The sequence below is a fragment of the Anticarsia gemmatalis genome, chromosome 23 (genome assembly GCF_050436995.1).
Source record: "Anticarsia gemmatalis isolate Benzon Research Colony breed Stoneville strain chromosome 23, ilAntGemm2 primary, whole genome shotgun sequence".
NCBI classification, from domain to species: domain Eukaryota; kingdom Metazoa; phylum Arthropoda; class Insecta; order Lepidoptera; family Erebidae; genus Anticarsia; species Anticarsia gemmatalis.
This window is the reverse complement of record NC_134767.1, coordinates 5549167-5568459: the sequence shown is the minus strand read 5'-3', so window position 1 is coordinate 5568459 and position 19293 is coordinate 5549167. Positions and strand designations below refer to the sequence as shown.

At 41.3% G+C, this 19293-nt stretch overlaps 1 protein-coding gene across 3 annotated transcripts; it reads left to right on the top strand.

Moving 5' to 3' along the window:
- The first annotated feature begins 2360 nt into the window (after nt 1-2360).
- On the top strand, nt 2361-19271 carry Gint3 (GDI interacting protein 3). 3 transcript variants are annotated; one of them, XM_076130206.1, is made up of 10 exons: nt 2361-2502; nt 2988-3330; nt 4243-4379; nt 6094-6235; nt 6514-6608; nt 13017-13170; nt 13560-13717; nt 15083-15212; nt 15630-15896; nt 18539-19271. In XM_076130206.1, exons 2-10 carry the CDS (start codon nt 3082-3084, stop codon nt 18599-18601), a joined length of 1395 nt encoding a protein of 464 aa, XP_075986321.1. In that variant the 5' UTR covers nt 2361-2502; nt 2988-3081; the 3' UTR covers nt 18602-19271. The 3 variants fall into 3 exon arrangements, with proteins under 3 accessions (XP_075986321.1, XP_075986322.1, XP_075986324.1); XM_076130207.1 differs by lacking the exon at nt 2361-2502 and adding an exon at nt 2588-2728; XM_076130209.1 differs by lacking the exons at nt 2361-2502; nt 2988-3330 and adding an exon at nt 3619-3723.
- Nucleotides 19272-19293: the final 22 nt, after the last annotated feature.

Sequence of the window (19293 nt, the reverse complement as noted above, 5' to 3'; positions counted from 1 at the left end):
TAGCGATCATTTACCTATAACTATTCTAATCATGTCCCTTCTTCATCATTCGTGTTACTATACGTCAAGACAATAGCGACTTCGGAGTTCGGAGTGATCAACTACTTCACTGGCATTATAAATATTTTATGAGTTGGGGTCTTCTTATTACAGTCCCACAACTCCAGTAATACTATGACTACCCTTCTAGAAGCTAGGTATTTTTAACAGAAGAATAGCACAAGCCATAACTTGAATCGTCATAACAAGCATAAGCTGTTTTGCAGAGGCAATACATAGGCCCCCTAAAATAAAATTTTATTCCTATACCTAATCTTTTAACGGACAAATAAGATTATATCTTAATCAGGAACATAAAACAAACATTTCAAATGACATCTCCACGTCACAACAAATTGGTATCTAAGTGCTTCAAAGATAGCTATCATTGGCTCCCACTAATCTTAAAATATTTTACACCATCATTGCGTATTGATAGGACAGTACTTGAACCTAACCCCAAGATTATTTTTTATCTCATTTTAAGTGGAAATTCTTGCTGACAGATAGAGACCAACTGGTCATATAAAGCTCCGAAAATATTTTTCTAGAACACAAATGATTATGTTCTGGATGTAGCATGATGGTTGTTACTACTTTGACTGTTCAGTAGCCCGATTCTCTACTACTGTCGAGTATCCATAACCGGCTAGCTTTCGAAAAATGTATGAAAATGCGATCAGCGCCTCTAGCGGATATCGAGCTAACTATTTTGGCAGTACATTTTAAATATCAAACTCTCGATACTCGATGGTTCCAATTGTAGAGAATCGCACTAAAAGATTCAGAAATAACCGAGGCCCCGAAGTCGTTTTCTAACATCCACATGCTAAGAATCCTAAAAATGAGGGCACCGCGACCAGAGCCTAAAAAAACATTAAATTAGATAAATAATGTCTTTAACTCCTAGTTACCTATAGTCCAACAACTTAGTTTAGAGACTTATATGCGCGGTTCGCGGCTGGCATTATTTATACTTTCAGAATTTCAAATATGAGTGAACCGTATGTCTTATAAGTTATCGGTATAAGTAGTTGTTGCTGTTTAACGCAGCTCAAAATTATTATTCATAGTCTTTATGTAGGTACCTATAAAATGAACAGGCCATCGTTATCCCATCATAAAAACTGTTTACCTGTAGGTGCTTAAAGTAAATACATTTCGATTGTCACTTAATCATTAAAGGGTATGCCCTTGACTGCGTCGAAGGTCGAACATCAAATCTCCTTGGCAACAACACTGTCTTATCAATAGGTCATTCATCTTTTATCGATACATAGAACACCCGTATTTTCAAATACACATATTATTATGCACGTCGATGTAAATAAGTTCTATTTTGTATGAAAATCTTTGATACATTTTTTTTCTGCTTGTGACATCATTATGTATGTCTTCCAGTCTTCTACTACTTAACTCAAAGACATTACTTAATGTCGTTTATTGTTTAATGCATTAACAGTTATTTTTACTGCTGCGCCTTCTTGTAAGAAGTTTAGTAAATAGAATTTGAACCCCGAAAGCTAGCGCATATAGAATGCAAGCTAGTGATAATATCATCAACCTAGTAACAAGTAAGTTGCGTAAGAGTAATTAATTGCCATGCATATTATTTTCTAACATCGTACCTAATTGATAGATCATATTACACACGCAACAATCATCATAGTGCTACATGTCGTCGTTGCTATCGTAATGTGACGTAGGTAACTTACATAGCTACTAGTATATCCTAGTTATAGTAATATATATCCAACTAGAATGTAGCTTCTTAAATAAATAACTCATAGGTAGCTATATTGTTTTTTATGAGTTGTCTTGTTTGAACTATCTCATGACGTCGGCTATTTCATTTTAAAACTATGTTTTGACAAGTTGATGACTTTGGATGGTTTCAGTAAAAATTAGATTAGTCGTTTACTTTTCGTTAGGATAGGATCTAAACTGCGAATTTAACTGATTTCAGTATTCAAGTATTTACATAAAACTTTTTGTACAGTTTTTATAAATATTTATGTGAGCAACACTGACTGCTTACATGTCAAAACGTAAAGTGACACGCGGTTCGTATAGTTCACAGATTTCAGTATGATCTATTTGATTTTTCAAATTATTTTGGTTTAAATTATCTAATTTTATGTGTAATGTCGTTATTTGACAACGCTGTTTTTAATTCCACCCTTTACGAGGCTCTGTATCTTCAGATCGGGGATACTTTGTCTTTCGCGAGAGATTTTTTCGATTCGTGCGTATCATCGCTGCCGATTGAGAATTTCCCGAAATCTATTGTTAATTTCTCGGAGTTATCGTTCTACGAAGAATTGGCAGAGGTTTTGTACTTCAATGAGTTTCAATTTCTTCTTCTGAAGACGTTTAGCCTCATTTTGTTGTTTACTTTGTTATTGATTTTTATTTCGTGGCGTGTGTATGGTAAACGCATATCTGAAAGGTTTATGAAGCCAGGTGAGTCATTGACTTAGCTTGTTTATGTTATTCGCTGTGTATTCTACTGTTTACGTAACGTGGACAGGTACAAAAGAGTTTAGTGCAGTTGTGACACTTGTCATTGCAATATTGCAAGCTTGTTAGAATTTGAATCTACAGTGGTTCTTAGTGGAATAAAATATTTCTATATTCACATAGTGATATCGATAATTGTAAAGTTCACTGACCTCTTTATAATTAATAAGTAGGTATTAAATACCTAAATTAATTTTGATTGTTTACCATAAAAAAAATAACAAAACAATCCATTAGTACCTCATTTGTCATCAAGTGGAAGCCTGAAGTTGTATGCAACTAAATAATTCATGGTGCAATATTTTTTGCATCATTCTATCTATTATCTAAACCATCAACACCCACTGTAGAGTATCGACTTTTACCATTTCCTTAATCATCATCCTCATATTAAATCGTATACCTACATAAAACATTTCCTTTTACAGCAACATCGGCTACAATCGAACAACTCAAGGAATCAGTGTCAAAGCTAAAACTACCTAAAGAACATACACCAAGGATTTAAAATTGTAAAACAAGATGACAGACCGGATTAAGAAATTCTTTCAAAAGAAGAAAGTAGACGCTAAGTTCAAGCTAGCAGGGCCAGGGCATAAACTGAGTGAATCTACACTCAGTAGTCAGAGCTCTAATCAGTCAAGGAAAGATGCTCCGATTAAAAGGATGGGGTTATCGGAAGAGAGTAAGGTTGCAGCTGAAGCAGCTCTCTCTAGGTTGTCGCAGAGAAGAGAGAATCCTGCGTTTAATACATCTCTTGCAGCTATACAGGTAATTAATAATGTATTCATTCTGTATAGCTGTTATCTTTTGTCATTGGACAATAATGGCTTTATATTAGTGTTCAAATAATGCTGGTGTTTGATTCATTTCACCAATATTGGAAGAAAAGACTTAAATTATAATATTCTGAAATTGTATTAAGACATAACAGACTTATGCTTTTTCAAATCTTAATTTAATCAATTGCCTTCCCCTTTGTCTTGCTGCAAATTGTGTTGCCAAAGTGATAAAAATGATATACAAGTTGTCTAAAGAAATGTAATCTATAGGGCTATGATGCAGTCTGTCATTAAACCAAACATGTTTAGGACTAATTAATTATTAAATTGATATGTGGTTTTTATCATGCATTAGTAATTTAATTGAGTACAACTTTTAATGGTTAGTTGATACATTGTTCACTTAAATCTAATAGAAAATTTGTGGTTCAAGAAATTGATTTTATATACTTTGAGAACAATAACAAACACGAAGTTACAATGATAAAATGTTTGATAAAAAGTCATTGTTTTGTGAAGATAAAGATTTATGTATTGGAAATAACTAGGTTATGTTTTAGTACATATTTTTATTGATACTTAATCAAAATACCTTACTTTTGTGTTGGTTAGGCTGTTTGCAATGCTTTCCAGTGTTAAATAATTCAGTAGGGTAGATCTAGAATTGATACTAAGTTAGGACACACAGGTGAAACAAGACCCGTTCCTCTTCTTATCATATTTTTTTATAATATTATATTGTGAGTCTGGTATTCATAAGTTATTTGGGCAAAAAGGCTCTTGCCTTAGATCCACCCTCAAAGTATTCAATGTCCTAACCCTGTGTATTTTTAGAGTAATTAAGTTCTGTATACTCATAACTTTTTGATGACAATATCTACTAATCTGTATCTTTTTACAGGCACAAGTAAAAAAAGAGTTGGAGAATGAGAAAGCCAATGAAACTGCAAGTGCTTCTAAATCATCAACAACTGAAGAAAGAAAGGAGATTGAGATGGACTTACCCAAGAATTTTGCTGCTTCTGGGGTTTATTTCAAGTGAGTTAAACCTGACTAGAGTTCTATAAAATTTAGTATATGTAGTCTTAGCATATATAAAAAATATAAAATATTTCTTTTTTTAGGTTTCATGTACATTAGAATATAACTAACACACATCCAAAGTATGATTTTTAGTGTGGAACACTATTAATTTGTGACATACAATTTTTTTTTAGTAAATGCCTGGTGTTGACTACGGCAACAATTTTGACCTTGTAGAAATTATAAAGTTTCTATTGTTCCCTAATAATATGTTTCTCTACTAAAACAGTTTCAAGGTCACCTTCAAAATTGAATTTATAAAATGAACTATGAGTCATCACTATACCAATTCAGCAACTTTATTTTAATTTATTCTACTCTACATTGGTTAGCCTACTGTAAAATAATTGTACCATGTTTTAGTAGCTTTGCTAAGTCATATAATTTTATTTTATTTGGGAAACAAACAATTGTACATTAAATGTTATACAGTATGCACAGTTAAATACAATATAAATGAATGTACAACCCACAACGTTTCCACGTATTACTTATTGCTAAATAGTACAGTGTTCTTTTTGAATAATAAATAAAGTTACAAAACCTTAGATGATGATGATGAAATAGTGTACATAACATTGTTTTACTTCAAAATACTTTCTAAGGAATTGATTACCTATGCTATTCTTTGTTTTAAGTTGTAGTCCTTCCATAGCTAAGTTCTTGCATTTATCTAGTGGCAAATCTTAGTTGGAAAGAGTAACCCACTATTTGAAATAGTGATAGTTCATAGATGTATCATGTAGTAATTGTAATAGCTATCATAAGTGTGAATATATTTTGCCCCAATAATAAATATAAAGCTATTTCCAAATGGCGTTCTGTGGTCACTGCCTACCCCTATAGGAAAAAGGCGTTATATTATGCATGTATGTAAGCATAATGATTTGATTTAATTCAGTAGCAACCCAGCCTGGAAAGATTTAAGCACATATTTTGTTGTAGCCAAATCTATTCCCCCTATAACAATCCAAGGCTTGTTTCATATGTGTTTGTATTTACATTGATACACCTCTGCATAATCCTCTCTAGTATTATTTTGTTGATTAAACACAATCATAGTACAACAAGGTTGATCTCCGTTATCCTTTGTGTGATTTTCAATACACCTTGATAAACAAGCCATTGTTAGTTCAAAACAGTACTAGATCCCTTGGGATCACAGTTGGTCAACAATAGTAGGATAAGTTTCTATTGGCAGACCGACAAACACCATTGTAGTACAGATTTTCCTGTTGTTTTATGAGAGGGTAATAAAATAAGAACTAAATTCAATAGTACCGAGATATTGAAAAATATTTCAGGCAATGTAAATACATAGGTGCTTTTAACATCTTATCCATTACGTAGCGTCCCCTCGACCCTGCTGTCGCATGTGGGGATAAAAACCTTTTTCCCTTTACTCCACTCTTTCCCTTTCCCTCGGTCTCCTTGCTCGCTCCAATTGTGTTCCCTGTCTCTCTCTTTCTCTGTCTCGTCCTACCCCGTTTTCTCTCGTTCTGTGTCTCTCTTATATTCCTAGTTATTTTGATTTATTTCCCTATAATACAATTTAAGAGATATTCAATAAATTCAAAATCTTCAGATATTCTATTATCAGCTGACTGACCACTAATAAACAAGCTCATTATTATTATATTTATGAAATAAATACTGTTTTTGTTTACAGATGTCCACTAATCAGCAACGACATCCTCCCCCGAGACGAATGGAAGAGAAACATCAAGACTTTCTTGTACGAACAGTTGGAACAGGAGAGAGGACTCACTGCCTGTCTCATGATACAGTCTTGTAACAGCAATAGGGAAAAGGTATGTGAGTTTTTAATTAGATAGCTTTTTCCTTCCCAGTATCATAATTTTCGCTACACATTATAGAAGTACAGTCCCTTGCGTATCTGTTTGTCTGCTCGCAACGAACTCAAAATTTACCAAATCGATTTTAATGCGGTTTTCACCAATAGATAGAATTATTCCTGAGGAAGTCTTTTCGTGTAGGATTGTTTTTTTGTGAAATATTTATTTTCCCAAGGTGCCCGGTAGTAAATTACACAATACGTAAACAACATTGAAGTTTGGTTTCTTTTCAGATCGACACTTGTGTGGAGACGCTCTGCAAGTATCTTGAGAACATAATCACATATCCTGAAGAGGAAAAATATCAGAAAATTAGAATGAGTAATAGGTAAGAACAATGTTTATTTTCTTTACAAAAACACACATACAACACTCTCTATAACATTGATTACTTTTTGTTTTTTTTATAAACTACTTTTTCCGGGACTTTATTGCTTCGAAATGAGCGGGGGGGGGGGCTAGGCCTTTTTTTTTTTTTTTTTTTTTTTTTTTTTTTTTTCGTGGGGAAATGCGTTGCGCATACCCTGGTCCCTGGGTGGAGCCCAGGGTTATGTGGGACTCTCCCGCCAGAAGGGCGGTCATACCCACTAAAACCCCACGAGTGCCTGCCTGATCCGCGTATGTGGCGTGCGACGGGATAACTGCTTGCGCTTAGAACCGCAAGTCGCACGCCACGCGGTTGCCCCTTCCACGGGGGCCCTTTCTAGACCAGCTGGTTCGATAGACCGGACACTACGGCCATCGACCTTTCTTGGAGTCTCGCCCCAAGTTGACAGCGGACGCCCAGTCCACTGTCAGAGACCCAATTTAGGGTGGGCGGCGGTCATGCGCCGCTCTCCTCCGTCCGACGCGGCGTTGACGCATCGGGTGTGCATTCGGGTCTTGCTCCCGGACTTTCTCCGCATCCTCTTTTTGCGCGATTACAGTTTCGCTGAAGGCGAGCATCGCGCTCCAGGCTTCGTCGCTGCCGAGCATAGAACGAATTACGGCCGGCAACGACAAATCGAGCCCTATCGCGGCGATCAGTGCTCCACGCTCTGTCGCCCAAGCCGGGCACTCAGCCAATGTGTGGGCGGCCGTATCTTCGGTATGCCCGCAATGGTGGCATGCTGGGGAAGGCTCTCTCCTTGCGACTACAAATAGGTATCGGCCGAAGCAGCCGTGGCCCGTCAGAGTTTGCGTCAGTCGGTAGGTCACCGTTCCATGACGCCTGTGCAACCACTCCTCGAGGACCGGTTGGATGGCGCTAATTAGAAGAGCACTAGCGCTGGGGTGCTCCAACCGCTCGGCCCAAGTCCGGAGGATATCTTGGCGTGATTCGCGCCTCCACTGCGCGACAGCCTCCGGGTCCGGACCGGTCCCCCGTGTCCGAGCCTCTGAAGTCTGGCGGTATACATCCGCCAAGACACGGGCTTCAAGGTCCCACGGGGGAGTCCCTGCCAACACACACGCCGCCTCGAAGGATACGGTGGAATATCCTCTTATAGCTCTAATGGCTAAAACGCGTTGCGGCCTACGCAGAACTGCGGTGTTTTCGCGCTTGAGGGCATCCACCCATATCGGGGCGCCATAGAGCGCCATGGAACGAACGACGCCGGTGAAAAGGTGACGACAAACGTCTGACGGACCTCCCAGGTTCGGGAGCAAGCGACCCAGAGCCCCAGCGGCCCCTACAAGACGGGGCGCGAGGCGACGGAAGTGCTCCCGGAAGCTCCAACGACTGTCAAGGACGATTCCTAAGTATTTCATCGTTCGACCGATACCTATCGCCACCCCGCCTACGACGATTTCGTGCGCTTCTGCCGGCGGTGCATTACGAGGCCCGTGGAAAAAGAGAGCTTCACATTTCTCGAGAGCCACAACCAATCCTAGACGTCGGATGCGGTGGACCACGTCGGCGACGCCAGCCGTCGCGATATGTATCGCCTCACGGTACGTACTGCCGCGGGCGGTTACTAATGTGTCGTCCGCGTAACACGTGAGGTCAACCCCAGGTATTAGTGAGCCCCTCAAAACCCAGTCGTAGCCGATGTTCCACAGGGTCGGACCGAGAACTGACCCCTGTGGAACACCGCACGACATTGGCCTTTCGCACCATTCATCTCTCGCCGGGTAGATTACTGATCTGTCTGACAGATATGATGCAATGACTCGCCTAAGGTACTGCGGCACGCGGTGGAACTGGAGCGCAGCTGTTATGCAGCTCCAGGGGAGGGTGTTAAATGCGTTGGCGATGTCGAGAGACACCGCGACGACCACTCCCCGCCCTGCGACAGCATCCTCCGTCAGGGCCCTCACTCGCGTGATTGCGTCTATCGTAGATCGCCCTCGGCGAAAACCAAACTGGTTGGGGCTCAGGTCCGGGCCGTGCTCCTCCATATGTTCGACGAGGCGGGCTGCCAATAGACGCTCAAAGAGTTTGCCCACCTCGTCGAGCAGGACGATAGGGCGGTACGCCGACGGAGACTCAATCAGACGGCCCTCCTTCTTTATGAGAGTAAGTTTACCCGTTCTCCATCGCCGGGGGAAAGTTCCGTTTGAAAGGCATGCCGAAAACAACCGTATCACTCTCGGCTCAAGCGCATTAGGTATGGCGAGTGTCCATGCGCGACCGGGCACTCCATCGGGTCCCGGGGCGGTGTTACGGCCACGGAGCCTAGCAACCGCCCGGTTGAGCTCGGCCGGAGTTATTTCGGGAATGACCACCTCTTCAATCTCCGCGATGACCTGGCTAAAAGTCTGGCCCTCCGAACTTGTCATCATTGATGGTGGAGAGAACTCCTCTCGGTGTGGGAAAAGGGTTGCAACCACCTGCTGCAGGAGCGCCGGATCCATACTCTGTGTCACTGGGGGTGCCCAGGGGCGAAGTTTCGCCCGCACCAGCCTATACGGCCGCCCCCAGGGATCGCGATCTAGGGTCTCTAGCAATTCTTTCCATGCTCTACGCTTGGCCTCTCTGATGGCCACCGAGAGAGCTTTCCGGGCAGCCTTGTATGCGGCATAAAGTTCCGCCTCGCGAGTCTCGTTGGGACGACGACGTCGACTCCTGGTGTATCGGTGGCGCGCCCTCTCGCAAGCAGTACGTAGTTGGGCTAATTCCGGCGACCACCAATACACCTGACGTTTGGGGAGGCGGTTTTGGGCCCGGGGCATTGCCGCGTCGCAGATCCGCGATATGCTGCAACCAAGCTGTTCAGCCTCTAGTTCCACGTCCGTCTGACCCTCTGGTACTGGAGACCAAGACTCCACCAACGCGGCTTCGACCAATAAGTCGCAATCAAGCCTTCCTAACACCCATCTTGGTCCGTCGCCTCGCGGGACACGACCCGGCCTGTTCGGGGTAACTGGAGAGGGGAGGATTTCGTAGCGGATGTACCGGTGGTCGGACAACGTCTCGACCCTCTCCAGCACTTCCCAGGCCTGAATACGGCGCGCAAGAGCGGCACCGGCCAAGGTGATATCAACAATAGATCCGCCGTTGTGCCGCACGCACGTATGGGTCGTGCCCCTATTTAAAATAACAAGACCAGACGAGACGGCCCAGTCCTCCAAGGCCTTTCCTCGGGAGCTTGTAGCCGGAGATCCCCACATCACCGACTTTGCATTAAAGTCCCCCGCCACTAGTACTGCGGCGGGGTGAGCCCAACGAATCAGTCTGCCAACCTCAGCCAGAAACTCCTGAAAATCGGCTAGATTACTGTTAGGTGAGTGGTAGCAGGCGATAATGACCATTGTTCCCGTGAACGCCGCCACGCAGCCCTTGCTCTTAGCCACTCTGGTGAAAGGGGGGGAGCTGGATGCTGTATGCCTCACTATGGCCATCAAGTTGTCAGTGTCCCCGACCCAGTCGTCGCGTGGTAGGATGTTGTATGGCTCTGCAACGACTGCTATGTCTATCAGCCATTGTGCCATAGTTTGTATTAGGAGATCCTGGGCCGCGGCGCAGTGGTTGATGTTCGCCTGCAAGATTTTGGTGGCCATTATTGTTGGTCGATAGACATTGCTACTTCCTCGTTAGCTATCCCGCTCTGGTTGATGTTGGATTGGGGTGCTCTTACACCAGCCGTCACTTTCGGAACCTTCCCACCTTTTGATTTCGGGGCCTTACAAGCGGGACCCCCAAGTCGATGATCTGCTGGTTTCTTCGCTTCCGCACATAGCAGACAGCGAGGACGATCGGCTGTGCATTCCGCTATCTTGTGGCCCGTGAGCCCGCAGCGGTAGCAGCTGTTGCTACGGTCCTTGTCGGCCTGACACATGGCCTGAGCGTGGCCGGTGCTAAAGCAGCGGAAACAACGAAGAGGGCGGGGCTCAGCAATTGTGACACGTGCCGAGACCCAGCCGACAAGAAGCTTGCCGGATTCAGCTATCTTTTTAGCTGCCGTCAGCGGGCACCTAATCCAAGTCGAGCCGAGACCCCAAGGGTTGCGACGGACCTCGCTGACTTTCACGATTTCCGCGAGGCATCCACCGGCGCGCGCTACCGCTATCGCGACTTCCCCAGGCGTAGTTGAGTCGTCCAGGCCGTAGATACGCATTTCAGCGGTTTTAAAGGGCCTGGAGACGATAGCGTCCCCTGCGAGGACTTGTCTGAGGCTTGTAGCGAGGGAGTCTGCCTTGTCGTTGCAGTTCTCCCCCGCCACTTCTAACTTTCGCGCACCGGTAGCCGCCGCGCGAATTTGGCACCCTCCGGAGATGCCGTGGTCGCCTAACACGATGTTCTGTTTTGCCTTTTCAATAATGGAGGCATATGTGGTCCCCCGAGCCACGGCCTCCGGAGTCAGCGTTAAAATGATCACAGCGGAATTTGGGGGCCGCAGTGTGGCCTTCTTGGGCGCTGTTGGCTTTGTGACATGAGCCGCAGGCGCACCTTTCTTTCCCACTTCCTTCTTTTTTCTCGCGACAGTGCTCCACTCGCCTGTGAGGGGTGGAGGAACTGATGGTAGCGATGGCGGAACAGCAGGAGCAGTGACCGGATGGCGTGACGATCCAGTTCCAGATGCGCCTGCGATGTTTCCTTTCTTATTCTTCTTTTTCTTTTTCTTCTTCTTCTTCTGTCCTTCCTCTTTATCCTTGGACACCGACGTTGGGTCTTGTTGGGCCGCTGGTTTAGTTGCCAATACTGGCGCCGCATCCGTCCTTTTATCTGCAGCTAGGGGTGGGCGGATCCGGGGTTCCGCAGGAAGCCGGGCCTCTATTGCTCCAAACCTAGCATCAATCATAAGCCTAAGGTCGCTGATGGCGCGGTCAATCACAGAGTTGGTGGTTGAGGGTTGACATGCCCGCTCTGAAGACACACCCTGGACTCGTTGTGATTCCGACAACGCCTCGACCAGCTCCCTCAGCGCTGCTACCTCCTGCCGCAAGACGGTAATCTCTGCAGTGAGGCGATGGTTCACGGAAGTTAATTTCATTGTTTCGTGATTAGAGGATCGCCGAGATAGCTCTGAGGTAGAAATTTTTATGGCTTTGGCTGCCTCCTTCAACCGTTTTTTAAAAGTACCTTTCACGCTAAGAGACTGGTCCGCCATAATAGTCACGTCATCTAGTCTCTCGTATATTCTTTGAGCCAAGTCAGTCGCCGGTAAATCCTCTGTTGGCGCCGATGTGTCCCCAACAGTGGAACTGGCTGAGTCGCTCATTACGGACTCCACTTCTACTATAGAGGTTTCCTCCATGTTTTGATCTTCTCTCGTAGCTGAAGGGACACGTGTTGATGGTGTGCGACCCTTCCGCACTTTGCGACTCTTAGTCGGATGCTCCTTCGATTCTGTTATCGGGGCCACGAAGTCGTCCAGAACAACGACCGGACGTTTTCTAAGAGATCTCCGTCGGTTGTCATCCACGTGGCCTGAGGTAGCCTCAGCGATGTCTGAGCATGATCCGTCGAGGCTAAGATCCCCCACCGACCCACTGCGCCAGTATTTGCTCGTCGACTTTGGCTCTCCTACCTCCCTGATCTTGTCACTCTTATTTGATGGAAGGAGTGTCCCACATCCATCCATGCCGGGAAGGCCTTCCTTTCTTGTATTACTGGTGTTATGAGTATCAGGGGCTTCCAAAGTAGCCCCGTCTCCAGTGCCCGGTGAAATTAGACTCTCGACCTCTCTCCTCTCTCCTTCTGCCTCTCCCAACCCAGGACCTCCCGAGGCGCAGGATGGCCCATCGACGACCGCACTTTTCAGCCGGTCGTCGGAACGCATTTGTTGCCCCTCCCCAGAGTACGAGGGGGCTCTGCCCGCCGGAACGGCGGGGTCGGATTCTCCGGCAGCGGCGCTGCCGGTACCGACCTGGGGTACCACAATATTACAAAGTGCGTGCTCCATAACTATTCCTTTTTTGTAATTAGGGTTGGTCCCTATAAAACCTTAAAAGCTAACTTAATCCTAACACCCGCTAACGACCGAATCACCTGCCGGCCACGCACCGTCTCGGCACGGGCAACCTTACGGTTAGGGTGATTTTTTATAGAGGTTTTCTTCCTCGCGACCGCTGTCTCCCCAACCTCCGACAAGCGACCCCCGATCCTGACCCAAGGAGTTGGGCCAGGCTTGCGGTTTGGGTCCGCCGAGAACAGTACTCAACGGACACCCCCACCCCGGGCAGGACATGAAAATCCGCCAGGGGGGGGCTAGGCCTAGAGCCCAACACCAAGTGCAGTTGATACCTAGTTACAAACACTAGCGGGTAATGTTTTTGAGAACACCAGTAATTCACATTATTTTCATAATTTCAGAGCATTCAGGGAACGTGTGCAGCCGTTAGAGGGCGCGATGGAGTTGCTCCAAGCGGCGGGCTTTGTACAAGAGAAGTTAACCAACGCGGAGGGAGTTGAGGAAGAATTCCTTGTGTTCCACGCTGATAACGTGCCTTCTGTGGAGAGTTTGACGGTGAGTTTAGTATTAAGGCGTTTGTTTTGGAAAAAATTAGCTCTTCTGTATTTATAAGTTTGTGCAGTTTAAACTAATGTACTAACTTGTATAACTTAGTTTACTGGCTCACGTGCGTATACGCACGTATACATTAGCATTATTACGAATATACGCTCCCTATAGATATAGAATACGTCCGTTGTAGAAACTTGTTAATATAGAGGTTTATAATGAGTGAATTAACACAAACAACCACGCCCCTTTACCTTGGGAGTAAGCAGAGACTAGTATACTAAAATGTATGTAAAAACGAAAAAAAATACTTTTAGAACAATACACGTTTCCATTTTATACCCTATTAACACAGTTATTTTAAAAACTTATTATAATTTATAACATTTTCACAGACCCTAATCGACGGTTTACGAACAGCAGAGCCGATACAGTTAGAATTGGATAGAAACCTGCAAGTGTTACTGCCATCGCAAGCCGCTAACAAAGTGCAACTGCCGCCGTCTTTCTACGCACTGTCGCCTGAGGAAATTAAGAGAGAACAGCAGTTACGGTAAGAGCTAGGAAGCTGATTAACTATACAATGAGTAACAGCTTTTGTACGTTTGAATATCTTGTAGAACGAATGTTTGAGAAAAATTATAGGTTAAGTAGTTTGAATGTTTATATTTATAAACATACAAACATAAAATCACGTCTTCTTCCCATGCGGTTAGGCAGAGATCAGAAAGCGCCACTTGGAACGAGCCTTACAAACAGTACAATCCTTATTTATAAACACTCCAAAGTCCCGCAGATAATGATACTTTATAGTACGGCCGCTGAGTAATTCATCGATATAACCTTGCACGAGCGTCACATTTGCGGAATGATTTAGAATACCTCATTAATATAAAACTTTACGTCAAAATATCAGAATTAAGTAATTTTCCAATGACCACTGTTTCAAAACTTAAAATAGTTTGTAAATAATATGAAAACATTTATTTTTTGTTCTTTGGTGCGCTTGTATAAAGTTACATGGTGCGGATTCGTGCGTCTTGTTTTCATAGTGATGTGCTTAATAGTATTCGGTCCGAATTCATTGGAATAGGTATGATTTTTATTTCAAGGAATATTGATGGAATATAGGAATAAGGAATATGGATATTTATTTTATTTCATCAAGGATACTCCACCTAATGAAGAACTTGTGTCTTTAACTATTATTGGTTTTGTTTTTATTTAATTACACTCTATACTAGAATATATATTTTTTTTTTGATTAAAAAAGACAACTCCCGCACTAAGAATTGCTCTTGTGTCGCGTGGACTTTTACAAACATACAAACTACGGACACAAAGCACAACCAGACCCGAAACAATTATTTGTGGATCGCACAAATAATTGCTTCGTGTGGGAATCGAACCCACGACCTCCCGATGCAGTGGTATCGGCGTGGTGACCTAAACCACTGCGCCACGGAGGCAGTATTTAAAAACAAAGTGATCCAAAATGATATTAGGGTTACTGGTTCAGTCACTTCACTAGTATTGTCAATTTGTCATGTGTCAAATCGGTAATAATTCAGCGACCCTACTATAGTTCCAATTTCTTGACAATAATTATTTCGAACTGATAAATCTAGCCTAATCTATACTAATATTATAAAGCTGAAGAGTTTGTTTGTTTGTTTGATTGATTGTTTGTTTGAACGCGCTAATTTCAGGAACTACTGATCCGATTTGAAAAATTCTTTCAGTGTAGGATAGCCTATTTATTGAGGAACGCTATAGGCTATATATCATCACGCTACGACCAATAGAAGCGGAGTAGCAACGAGAAATGTTACAAATATGTCGCATTCTCTTTTATGTGACGCAAGCGAAGTTGCGCGGGTCAGCTAGTAGTATATAATATAATAATATTTCCTTACAGAGCGGAAGCTATAGAGAGAAGTCAAATGCTGCGTACAAAGGCAATGAGAGAAAAAGACGAAATAAGGGAAATGCGCAAATATAAGTTCGCCATCATCAGGGTACGCTTTCCAGATGGCATTTTGTTACAGGTAACATTTTAACTTGATTTCTTAATTTACTATTTGTTTGAGTTCTTCCTAGCTCTATATCGGCTACAAAGGGCAGTTTCAGTTGAAACCAGCCGCTTCTAGAGGAGTTTATTTTCAATAGCTAAATGTGTGCACAGCATAGCTCAGGCTAAGGACATTAACCTTAACGTGTTCTCCCAGGCACGGAGGTCTACAGCCTTAACTTTCTAACTCCAAAGAATCCACAAAGCATATCTCACCAGAAAAAATATATAAAAATGTTTTGCCGGATCAGGGATTCGAACCCGAAACCTCGACGTGGCACTCGCTTACTCTACCAATGCGCCGCAGTAGCAGTAGATTTTTAGGAGACACTAACAAAAAACTAAGTTATCACTAACTAAATATTGTTAACTTAACAATATTTTCATTTCACAGGGTACATTCTCAGTGTACGAACGCTACAACGAAATCCACGAGTTCGTTCAAGAGAACTTAGAACACGACCTTCCATTCGTCCTCAACACGCCAACAGGTCACAAGTTGATCATAGAAGAAGACGCAAATAAGACCCTTATTGACTTGAGACTGGTACCGGCAACAGTGCTCACTTTCGCTTGGCATTCCTCTGTCGCTGAACAAATACATAACAGTCCGAACAAAGACGTTTATTTGAAGCCTGAAGTCATGGTCTTGGTTCAAGAGGTATAATATCATTGTTATTGTAGGTTGCTGAGTTTTGTTTGTGAGTTTAGAAACGCTAATGGGTTGTGTGGTGGCTGTTTTAATTGGGTTGTATGTGGAAATCTGAAATCTAGTTATAACATTTTGATTTTGATATAAAAGTTATCCAGTATATTAGTCAACAACTTATTTAGAAACTAGTATCAATTGCGAAGAACGGTCTTATGATTCCATGTGACATACTGAAATATGTATTTAAAATCGCGCTTTGACGCTAATCTACTCTATTAATAAGGTCCTTAAATTAGCGCTAACGCCTTAGTTACAGTGGCGGTCTACGAATGTAATAGGTTGGGGTTCTATCCCAGTTACGTATTTTCGATGAGGGAAATATAATAAAATATAAAAAATTTTCTATTACAATAGAACTTTGTGTCTGCTATAATTTCAGATTTAAATATACTACCCAATTTAAAAAGCACACTGTATGCGGTCCATGTAGGGTATCAGTAATAAATAGAGCAACTCACAAACAAAACCCAGTATTGTATAAGTAGATAAACTCATACATTATGCTGCAAAGGAATATGTTAAACAAACACGTGTATTATTCTTGCGATTGAAATATATAAAGGCCCTTAAAAGACGAGTTTTATATCATATAAGTGCATTATCTGTCTTACTAATAATCTATGCCTACACCACGCGGGTTAATGCCTTGATCACACGTACGTCATGTCCGAATAGTAGTGTAGTCTAAATAGAACTGAACTGACTTTGCTGATTTCAAAACTGTCAACTGTCTCGGCTGAGAAACATTTTACTGTCTCGACCGTTTGCTCGGTACGTGTAATCAAGGCATAAGTATGGAGTACAAGTGAGAAGGTATTCTGAATGAAAAGAACAAAACACTATTCGGAGTGTATGCGGCGTTTAATATTATTACGCTTTTATGGATTCGTTATTTTTATAATCAGTAAAAAATATTTTTTTTGCCTTGAACATGATACTCAAAACTGATATGTTTTTCTTAACTACCCACACATTTCAATTGAATATTACGTGACAATAAAATCTTAACAAGTAACTCTGCTTACATGATTTAAAACTCATCTTTCAAATTATATTATTTTTACTATCTTCCTTAACTCGCCAAAAGCCTGAAATTCGAAAAAATGTGATATAATAAAAAAAGCACTTGTAATATTGTAAATTAAGCTTATTTTAGGGTAGTATCCGAAGTAAAGGCAGTACACCGTCATTCGCTAAGATTAGAATGAATTAGAAAATAATTTGGTGAAAATTTGACGAATAGTATGACTCTGTATAAGGAATGCGTCATCACTGTATGTATAATAAAGTCTCTCGTTTATGCAATGTCGCAATTGCATTAAAAAATGTAATCCTAATCCTAAATAATTTCGAGACTTTTTAGCAAGATTTTGAAAAGAACACTAACTGTTCGTAATGCCCATTTTTTAAATAAAATGCTAGTGAAAAAGGTATAGTGAGCCCTAACACAAAAACAAAATGGGACCAGGATTGTTGTGTTATGGAAAAAAATATACTTTCTCAAAATGTTTCGTCAAGTTTTCACTAAATGTTTGAATTTAATTGGTATTTAAATTGTCATCTGTATGTAATTTGGAGTCGAATGTAGAATATGTTATTTTATTATTCTATTTTTGTATAGCCCTGTATAGTAAAAATGACTTCTTAAGCTGCTTATTAGGCGATGATTAGGAAATCGGTTCCTTCCAATTGATAAAATTAACAAAATTAATGTTTGTTAATTTCTAATACAAACACCGTATACCGGTACGTCTGACGTATACGTGCACGTACGTTTCTATATGCGATAGTGCAGTCACTTGTGAAATTTCTTCGTTATTTTTACTATACAAGGCGTTCCCTAAACTGACGGTTGATTGTAGCGTTCGATGAAAACGTTCCATTACCATCAATGGATCATAATATCCGTACTGGCAATCGGACTGATCGTCTCGCTAAAACAAATTGTTAAACGTTAAATCCTTCCATTGTGTAAGCACTTTCACTGTATATTACGATTTATTCACTATCTTTAAAATGTAGTACAAATTGATTTTATGTTTTGACAATCAATGGGATAAAAGCAAGAGAAAAAAATACGATATAAGAGTTTAAATGCGTTGAAAACGGCTCTCTATTATATGAGAAGTAAGGAAATAAATGATTAAGTATATTGTAAGATATACGAGTATGGTAAATGAAGAATGAAAATAAGCCTAGTAGTTGAAAATCTGAACATTATCATGCTCTAATTAAGGTATAAATTAACTCAAGATAGGTTGTCAAAACATGAATCAAAATTGAACTACTATAGTTATAGTCGTATTATTTATCTGGTAGCTAGAGATAGCTCAAACAAAATTATAAACAACACAATCTTATTGCAAAAATTAACATCGATTTTATGATTGCAAGACTTACTTTATTTGCAAAATATGGATCTGACACAAAAGGTTTCGTCATTGGGGCACCTGATGACAAACAATTATGTCATTTAGTCTACTGTAACTGGGTTGATATTTTAATGACATATTCAAAGGATGTAACGCAATTGACATTTCGATTGATTCTTTCAGTATGAACATACATTACTTTACTATCTTTGTCCATAGATACCCACGACACCAGAACTGTTAAGAAAATTGACATTATCAGCTTCTTCATCGGATTACTAAATTGTGAGCGAAAAGCAAGAAAAGGTTAAATTTGAATACAGTTGAAATGACCCAACTCCGTCAAACATATTCTCCAAGATCTTTTTTACTTAAGAATCAAAACCAACTCCTTCCGCCCTTCAAAAGGCCTTCAAAGGCTTTTAAGCTTGTGTCTCAAGTCTTTACTATATTGATCTTTGAAATAAAAACTGCCAGACACTCGGCAACTGACAATAATGAAACTCGGAGAACAATGAACTGGCCAACTCTCAAGAATTCAAATTCGATCGAGTTCGACTTAAATAAATTACAAAATTGTATTTGAATTTCAAAAAACTGTCACACTGCACACTGTCAAATGATTTTAAAGGAAAATAAATTTGATTCTTTTAAAAACAGCTTTTGAACAAGCCTTTGTTTGGAATATTAAAAGAATGATTCTATTCCTTATGACTAACTCGGTCAGTTTTCTCTGAATGAAAGGAAATCAGGCTGTGTGTGCCCCTTTCAACGGCCGTTATAACAAAGTTGTATATTTTATATACTTAAAAACACGGATTGTTAATATTAAATACTTTTAATTCCAGCTATTTATTGCTTGTGTAAGAGAATTTGTTTAATTTATTTAATGTAATTAAACATTATGTGTATATTGAGATGTTCAGAACTCAATAAATTTAAACAAACGTTATATTTTGCGTATTTATTTATTA

Excerpts from the sequence above, each read along its gene's own strand:
- Gint3 (XM_076130206.1), top strand. The coding sequence starts at position 3,082 with ATGACAGACCGGATTAAGAAATTCTTTCAAAAGAAGAAAGTAGACGCT. Across the intron at positions 13,718-15,082 it reads AAGAGAGAACAGCAGTTACG|AGCGGAAGCTATAGAGAGAA; the intron begins GTAAGAGCTAGG and ends ATTTCCTTACAG. Across the intron at positions 15,897-18,538 it reads TCATGGTCTTGGTTCAAGAG|ATACCCACGACACCAGAACT; the intron begins GTATAATATCAT and ends CTTTGTCCATAG.